The following is a 9298-nucleotide window of genomic DNA, read 5'->3' on the forward strand; positions in this document are numbered from 1 at the left end:
TCAAATCCAGCCCCAGAACTCACTAGCTATATGACCCTGGGCAAGACATTTAACCTCTATTTGCTTCGGTTCCTCATCCGTAAAATAGGGACACCCTGGAGAAGGAAGTGACAAACCACTCTAGTATCTTTGCCAGGAAAACCCCATGGACAAAGTCCATGGGGTCATGACTGAATGGCTGACCAACAACAAGGATCATTGCTATAGCTTAATGCTAGCCTTAATTGCCCACCTCCCTTCTCTCTCTTTGCTGTGATCCTTCACATCATTGACAGAATAGTAATCCTTTAGCATTGATCTGATCATGTCAATGCTCTGAGCAAAAACACCTTTCCTTGGCTCTCTCTCCTCGGTCAAGTTCAAACTCTTTAGACTGCCATTCAAAGTCCTTTGTAATTGATTACCCTATCTTTCCAGGGTTGTCCCATCCTACTCCATAGCTAGACTGGATCCTTTCTTTCCTCCTTGTATGCTCCACACTTTTTGAGGCAATCAGGGTTAAGTGCCTTTCCCAGGGTCACATAGCTACTGATGTTAGAAGAGGGATTTGAATTTTCCTCTCTCCAAGCCCCAAAGTCTATCTCTTGTGCCATTTTCCTTCTCTCTAACAGAACTGGAGTTGGGGACTATCACTTCATTGTAGGGTAACTTAGGACTTACCTCATTATTCTTCATTTGACTTATTTTTTATTAGAAAGATTTTCTTCTCCTTGAGCTGGAAATGGGATGAAATAATTCCATGGCCATGGATATCTGGGGTAGGCAAAAGGTGGGTAGGGCGCGTAGGGGCCAAATGGATACCAGTAACGGTTCCCATAAAACCGCGCCAACCGTTCATCACTTTCACTGCTCAACTGAGACAAAGAGGGAAGATAGAGTTTCATTATTTAAAGTCCATAGTTAGAATAAATAGCTGTTTAACATAAGGTACTATGGAAGTATGTGTAATATAGACCAGCCGGCCCTGAAACCTGGAAGACCTGGATTCAAGTCCTCATATATATAGGCTGTGGGACCTTGGGGGAGTCACTTCTTGGTCCTCCCGGGCAACTCTTTAAGACAATATGGTGCATTAAAAGTGACAGCCTACATCGCTAGAAGGATTTTTATCACCTGGAACTTCCCTGTAAAAATGAAATCCAAGCTCAGTTGCACTGTCAATAAACATTTATTATTGTTGTTGTTTCAGTCGTGTTCTACTCTGTGACCCCATTTGGGGTTTTCCTGGAAGAGATACTGGAGTGGTTTGCCATTCCCTTCTCCAGCTCATTTGACAAATGAGGAAACTGAGGCAAACAGAATTAAGTGACTTGCCCAGAGACACAGTGTCTGAGGCCAGATTTGAACTCAGGGAGATGAGTCTTCCTGGCTCCTGGCACTCTATCCGCTGCAGCGCCACCTAGCTGCAACATTTATTAAGTGCCTGCCGTATGTCAGACCCCTGTCCCATTATGGAATGGAAGAGAGGGACTGAATTCAAATCTTGCCTCTCTCTTCTGCACTTTCTACCTAAGTGCCCTTGGGCCTCAGTTTCCTTATTGAGGGACTTAGATGGTCCCTAAGGTTGCAACATCTCTCTTATATTCTTATATTCCCTTTTCTCCACTCTTTTAACTGCCACTCTAATACAGTCCCTCATCACTTCTTACCTGGACTACTGCAGTAGTCGCCTGTTTTAAAGTCTCTCCCTTCTGCAATCCATTCTGCTTTTAGCTGCCAGAGGGATTTTTCCAAAACCTAGCTTCCCCCAAACTCCAGTGTCTATATTTCCTCCAGCATCTAACGTAAATTCTTTGGGATTTAAAGCTGTTCACACCCTGGTCCTTCCTACCTTTCTAGTTACCTTGTGCTTTACTCTCCAGTCTAGCCACACTGGCCTTCTTGGTGTTCCTTGGACAAGTCACTCCATCTCTGTTCTCCATGCCTTTGCTGGCCTTTATGTACAGGACGCCCTACCCCTCCCTGTCTGCCTTTTAGCCTCCTCATCTCCCCGCAAGACTCAGCTCAAACCCATCCCCTTGGGGATTACCTTCTTTATTTACATGATGTCTCCCTCATTCCAATTCAATGGAAGCTCTTTGTTTTTGCCTTTTTTTGCATCCTAGGGCTTATCACAGTGCCTGGCACTTAAAATTAAGTCAGCCGGGTGACACAGTGGGTAGAGCACTGGGCCTGGAATCAAAAACTTGTGATTTAGTCATGTCCAACTCTTCATGACCCCATGGTCATGGAGGCAGGAACACTTGAGTTCAAATACAGCTTCAGACACTTTCTAGCTGTGTGACCCTGGGCAGGTCACTTAACCTTTGCCTCAACTGTAAAACGGGGATAATAATAGCACCTACCTCTCCAGGTTGTTTTCAGGATCCAATAAGATAATGCTGGTAAAATACTCAAACAATAACAGGCACTTAACCCAGGCTTCCCCCTCCCTTTTGATCGGCCTTCCAATTCTAGTTTAAATCTTCAATCCTATTTCTAAGTTTATAGGGTGAGCTGATTGTGGCCCAAGGGGGGCTGTCTGCAGCATCTCAATTCACTAGATAACTCTGTCTATAAAAGCACAGCTGAGGAAGACTAGACAGTGTTATCTTGTCCAGCTGCAGTCAAGCTAGACTTTCCCCAATGTTGGCACTTAGATGTGTTTACACTCTACTTATCTGCCTGTTCCTCAAACCCTCTGCTTTGACTGTAGTCAAAGTGATTTCTTTTAGATGCCAAGGCTTTTGCCAAAATAATAATAACAAATCTTTTGCGAAAGCTGGTTTTGCTGTTGGGACAAAAATGAGTTTGTTGGTCTTTGGATCTGCTTTGCTGCTGTTGAAACAGACGGAACCTGAGAGCCTCCCAGGTCTCAACTCTTTAGAGGCCATTTTGTCAAGGGCATAGAGTCAGATCTGGAAAGGACTTTGGAAATCATCTAGGGCAGCTCCCTCAATTTATCAGTGAAGAAATTGAGGGCCTGAGGGGATAGATGACTCCCCCCAGGCCACTCAGGTAGAAGATGTCAGAGTAAGATTGAACCCAGATCTCATGACTCCCTTTCTCTGCTTCCAGAGAGGATGCTTGAGCTGTGATGAGCATAGGACAGCACTGACCACTGGAGTGCATTAGCTTAGTCACAACACCACATTTGGGTGGTGTTTCATCTAAATCCAACCGGATAATGACTCAGGCTAATCACCTTTTTCATTCAGAACCAGTTTGTACAGAGCATGACTATATGTCTCTGGTTTCCACTTATGTAAAGAGAAATGCTCTGTAGTCAGAAACCCTTTCCTAAAGTGCTGATGTCTGAAACTCCCTCAGTATAATTTGGGGTTTGAGATAGACACACATAATGATTTGTAAAGCTGGCACATGCTAGGATATTTACAGACAATTTATGAGTGGCAACAAAATTGGGAGAAGTCACATGCTTCTCAGTGTGTCATATTTGAAGTCAGACAACCTGGATTAGAATCGCAATTTCACCATTTACAGCCTGTCTGACCTGGGGCATAACATTTGGCTTCTTTGGGGCTCAGCTTCCTCATGCATAAAATGAAGAGATTCAGCTCAGTCATCTTTCAGATCCCTTCCAAAGTAAGTGATGTGGGTCCTATGACCTTGAGACTAAAACCAAGTGTGCGGCAAGGTCCAATGCATGCTTTGACAAATTCAGACATACTTTACATTTTTCTTGATGTTTCCCTGCAAACTCCCTGGTTCCTATTTCTTTCTTTACCATTGCCGGGAGGTATAAGAGGTTATGTTTTGTGTCAAAGCATTGATTATTTGAAGTTTAGCTCTGCTTTGATTTCCATGTCTAGTGAGCTATGATTAGCCATGAAGTAGGACTTGCTGGGTGGTGCCATAGTGCAGAGAGTGCTAAGTCTGGAGTCAGGGAGACTCATCATCCTGAGTTCAAATCTGGCCTCAGACGCTTATTAGCTGTGTGACCCTGGGCAAGTCACTTAGCCCTGTTTGTCTCAGCTTCCTCATCTGTAAAATGAGCTGGAGAAGGAAAGGGCAAATCACTCTAGTATGTTTGCCAAGAATATCCCACATGGGTCATGAAGAGTTAACACGACTGAAAAGACCAAACGACAGCAACAAAAATCAGAAAATACTCTTTTTTACTTTTCTTCCTCAGCTTAATTTAAAATTAATTATCTCATTATTTTCCAAACTCCCTGCTGATTGCTTCTTACATTAGAGAACTGCCTCATGATGAGAAGATGGGACTCATTGGAAAAGACCCTGAGGTTGGGAAAGATTGACGGCAAAAAGAAAAGGGGGTGGCCCGGGAAGAGATGCTTGGAAACAATGGCTGTGAGTTTGGCCAGACTTCAGGAGGTGGTGGAGGGCAGAAGAGCCTGGCATGCTGTGGTCCCTGGGACCGTAACGAGTCAGACACGATTAAAGGACTGAACAGCAACAGCAGATGTTTTCATAAAAGCAAGTCCACTAGACAAATTTCTTTCTATGGCATTTTCAGATGACTTAGTGCAGAGGCAACAAAGAAGGAGTAAAGTAAACTCACGCTTCGCTTTTCCCGTTCCTGGTCCCGAGCAGCCTAAAGTACAAACCGGTAGAACTCTGTTAGATGTGAGCGTGCACGTGGACATATACACATGTGCCCATATGTACGCACACCCACACACAGCAGAAAGAAACGACTGCATAGGAGATAACAGAAAACAGAGGCAGAGGTGGTACAGAGGGAAAGCTGCATTTGAAGACAGAGGACCTGGGCGACCTTTGGCCAAGCCACTTAACCTCCGTGGGCCTCAGTTTCCTCATCTGTGAGATGAGGGGTTGGATGAAGCGAGCTCCGAAACATCTGAGCAGCAACAAAAGCAAAGGCCCTTCCAGCCTGAGATCTGTGAGACTGTGACTGTTACTCCTTTTCAAGATCGTGCTGTATCATTGTTTTCGTTCAACAATTTCAGGCGTATCTGACTCTTTGTGACCCCATTTGGCAGAGATATTGGAGGGGTTTGCCATTTCCTCCTCCAGCTCATTTTACAGATGAAGAAACTGAGGCAAACAGGGTGAAATGACTTGCCCAGGGTCCCACAGCTAGTAAGTGTCTGAGGATGGATTTGAACTCAGGTCTTCCTGACTCCAGGCCCCATGCTCTATCCACTGCAGAGCCCCCTAGCTGCCCCTGGCACAATGTGTGCACTTCATAAATGCTTGATGTCATGACTCTTCATCCAGGTTATGAATGTGCTGACTCTGGCTGTCCCATTTGACAGATTAGATGGTCAGAGTCACGCGATTTCTATGTAACTTAAATTTTCACTTTAGTGATAAAAAACTGAACCCAAGAGGAGGAAGAGCTCCCCAGCTATGGTACTAATGGGCCCCATCCATCCTGAAGAAGCTATTGCTCATTTCATGTTTAAAACCAGAAAACCAGTGAGGAGGAGGAAAGAGACCAAAGCCAATAGCAAGGAACCGAGAGATCTTGAATACAAAAACTGTGCTTACCAGGGACCCGAGAGTCATGGTGATGACAGCTATGATCAGGAAGGCTTTCATGATCCTCTGCAGTGTGTGCGTGACCTAGGGGCAAGCAGCACAGCGTCATGACCAACACAGCACTACTAAGACAGCTTCAGGAGACACAGCTGGTGACTTTAGGGGAATTGCTTTATCTCTGGGCCTCAGGGAAGATGAGGGAGTTGACCTAGATGGTCCCTATGGTCCCCTCCAACTCTGACAGTTTATGACTATCCACGCTATAATTTACGTATGATAGGTTGCATTTGCCCGAATCCCGTAGCAAATTGTAGAAAGGTTTGCACAGCTTTGTTCTGAGTTACTGAGGTTAACTTTCCGCACCAAAGTTAATAATAAGAGGAAATTTATAATATATATTACAAAATATATTATAAATAATATTATATATTATAGAATATAAATAAGGTTATTAAGATTATAATTATACATAATAAATATTATATATTATAAATAATAAATATATTATCTTACTTCATTCTCAAAATTACCCTGGGAGGTAGGTGCTATTATTACCCCATTTTACAGTGTAATAAAGTCGGGCAGACAAAGGTAAAGTGACTTGTCCAGGGTCACCCGGCTGGTGTCTGAGGCAGAATTTGAACTCAGAGTGCTTCCTGACTTCCGATCCAGTGCTCTATCCACAGTGCTACCTGAACTCCATAATTCCATGATGGCAAATATGGCCTGTTGCCTTCAGCCTATGGAGGGACCTTGGCAGGGGTGCGGGAGCTAGGGAGGGGGACATCGAATCTAATGGGACAACTTTTCTTCCTTCTCTTTTATTGTGCTTTCTCATTTTAACTTCAGTGCATCTTGTCTTCCTTACTAGATTATAAGCTCTGTGAAGACAGGAGCTATACCTTACTCTTCTTTAAAATCCTCCAAGCTACCAGGTTGGAGAACATTTAGCAAAACGGCATTCTGGTAAGTAAGGAGAATCTCAATGAACTGGAACCACAACTAACTTTTTTTTCTGCATTAGAAGATATAGCAATGACTTAACAAACATCTATAGGCCCAGGCTATGTACAAGGCATTGTGCTTGGGCTGGGGAATCCAAGCAGAAAGAATGAAACAATTTCTGCTAACAATTCTAGTAGGGAAGTCAACAAAATCATATGAAATACATAAAGGAAAATTTTAAAATTAGTTGTACAGACACAAATATACACACAGGTATATATTGGTAGTGCAGGGGATAGAGCACCAGGCTTGGAATCAGGGAGATTCATCTTCCTAGTCAAATCCGGCCTCAGACACTTACCAGATGTGTGACCCTGGGCAAGTCACTTCACCCTGTTTGCCTCAGTTTCCTCATATAAAACGAACTGGAGAAGGAAATGGCAAATCACTTCAGTATCCCTGCCAAGAAAACCCCAAATGGTGTCATGGAGAGTTGTGCATGACTGAAAATGCCTTAACGACAACACATAAACACAGCACTCTGTTAATAAAAGGTAGTATGGGCAGGAGGGCACAGCTGGGGAGAGTAGTGCAAAGGGCTTCACGCAGAAGGTGGTATTTGAGCTGTGACTGAAAGGAAAGGAGAGAGGTGGGAAGTAGGCAGAGAGTTTAATTACAGGCATCGGCGATGGCCAGTGAACTCTCTCCAAGTCTGAATTTGGAGTGCAGAATGCCTCCGTTCCAGTCCAGCCTCTGACACTTACTCCTCTACCACTCTTAGCCTCAGTTTCCTCATCTGCACGATGGGGATAATAATAGCACCTACCTCCCAGGGTGGCTCTGAGGATCAATAACATATCATGTAAACTACTTCGCAAACTTTAAAACATTATATAGATTATAATTATTATTATTATGGCCCTAAAACAGGGCCTTAATAATAGTAATGATGATAAAACCACATCAAATTCCATGTAATTTTCATACAAAGAATATCAGAGTGACTACTGAAGGGTTTTATTTCTGTTTCCCACTGCCTTCTCCCCTACTCCAGCTGGAAAAGATATTATTTCTGATCTCAGCATCCTGGGCATTATTAGGATCTTATTACTTAGTAATGATAGATACCAGCCTTATTTGTTTCTAGTGAAATTTAATGAGTCGGTTAAGATGATGATATAAACATATGCTTAGCCTTGGTTGGGAATTATATATGTATATAAATATGCACATATGTCATTAAAGCCCTAATTCATTTAAAAACACATAAATCCTTTCAGGATTCATCACACTTTGAGTGTACATTCAAGGCCAATCTCCTAGACCTGATAGCTACTCTGATATCACTAGTGAGTATTGATTGGAGGTCAGAAAAAAGAACAATTACAATATTCTCAGTCAAAGAAAGATGTTAATTATGTTCACTATACATGTTACTAAAGCCAAAAGGAAGATAAACTAATGTACTTCCAACATATTTTTAACTACCAGATTGAAATTTTAAAAGGGTTTTCTGATCAATATTTTAGTTAACAAAAATCAATGAACTAGAACACCTCATTCCACATGTATTCTAATTAAGAGAAATTTTAAAACGAAATATAAATTCTTTTCACTGAGGCCCAACAAAGAAATATTTTGTTATCAAATCTCTCTTACCTCAGCGTTTAGCTCAGATTCCTTCAGACTCCGGTATGAGAACAGGAGAATAAAGGTGGCCCCACCACTGACAAATATTTTATATGTTCAGAAGCACTATGCAATGAAGCTTGTGGCTTGTGAGCCTCTCCCCTGAGATCCAACATTATCCTGTTGGATCAGGGAATGTCACAGGGTGTTGAAATTAGGGACTAATCTGGTATTCCCCTCTTCATAGAAACCATATCAAAGGGACTAATGAGTAGTTTAACTTCTGCTTCCCAACCCAGCTGGGAAAGATATTAATCCTGATTGTGGGATCTCGGGCATTAGGATCTTAATACTTGGTCAATGACAGTGTCAATACCAGCATTATTTGTTCCAGGTGAAATTTAATGAGTCAGTTAAGATGATCATATGAACATGTGCTTAGCTTTGGGTAGGAATGCCATATTCTTCTGGGGAATGCCCATTGGGTAGAGCCTCCTTTCAAGGAAATGCAGCATTTTAGCTAAGAGCCATAAGCCAAGAGGTGAAACTTAGTCATGGGTGAGTCACAGACCTCTCTGATGTTAGCTATTCATGTTGGTAGAATATCAAAACGTTTTATGCAATAAATGACACATTTACACACAGACAGACAGACACATATATGTATATGTATGTGTGTGTGTCTATATATGTGTGTGTGTGTGTGTGTGTGTGTGTGTGTGTATATATATATATATGTATAGTAAAGAACTACAAAGTTGCTATTTTTTCTCTCAAAATAACCTTGTGTGGTATGTAGTGGCAGTATGATTTTTGTGGTAATATGTAATAATTTATTTTTATTGTTACAATATACAAATCATAATTTATTTTATATAACATGTAAATATAACACTTTAGATAATTATCACATAAATAGCAGTTTATATAATTATATGAATAATAATTTAAGGGCCACTAGGTGGCACAGTGAATAAAGTAATAGGTTTGGAGTCAGGAAGACCTGAGTTCAAATCCTGAGTGAGACTTGTCCTAGCTATGTGGCCCTGGGCAAATCATTTCACTGGTTTGCCTCGGTTTCCTCATCTGTAAAAGTGAGCTGGAGAAGAAAATGGCAAACCATTCCAGTATCTTGCTGAGAAAACTTTAAGCAGGGTCACAAAAAGTTGAACACAACTGAACAATGACAGTGAATGATAATTTATATGATTTTATAAATACATAGATGATAATATTATATAATTATCATATAAAT

At 41.8% G+C, this 9298-nt stretch overlaps 1 protein-coding gene across 1 annotated transcript; it reads right to left on the minus strand.

Moving 5' to 3' along the window:
- Positions 1–680: 680 nt before the first annotated feature.
- On the minus strand, positions 681–8148 carry LOC118854761 (follicular dendritic cell secreted protein). The gene is made up of 4 exons (XM_036765025.1): positions 8074–8148; positions 5479–5553; positions 4526–4558; positions 681–854 (listed from the first exon to the last, which is right to left on the minus strand). The coding sequence occupies exons 2-4, from the start codon at positions 5527–5529 to the stop codon at positions 681–683; spliced, it is 258 nt and encodes an 85-aa protein (XP_036620920.1). The 5' UTR covers positions 5530–5553; positions 8074–8148.
- Positions 8149–9298: the final 1150 nt, after the last annotated feature.

This window comes from Trichosurus vulpecula, chromosome 6 (assembly GCF_011100635.1).
Source record: "Trichosurus vulpecula isolate mTriVul1 chromosome 6, mTriVul1.pri, whole genome shotgun sequence".
Lineage (NCBI taxonomy): Eukaryota > Metazoa > Chordata > Mammalia > Diprotodontia > Phalangeridae > Trichosurus > Trichosurus vulpecula.

Bases quoted from the DNA above. Each gene is read 5' to 3' on its own strand.
- LOC118854761 (XM_036765025.1), bottom strand. From the start codon at position 5,529: ATGAAAGCCTTCCTGATCATAGCTGTCATCACCATGACTCTCGGGTCC. The intron at 4,559-5,478 runs GTAAGCACAGTT...TTTGTACTTTAG, and splicing joins CCATGACTCTCGGGTCCCTG to GCTGCTCGGGACCAGGAACG. The intron at 855-4,525 runs GTGAGTTTACTT...TCTTTGTCTCAG, and splicing joins AGGAACGGGAAAAGCGAAGC to TTGAGCAGTGAAAGTGATGA.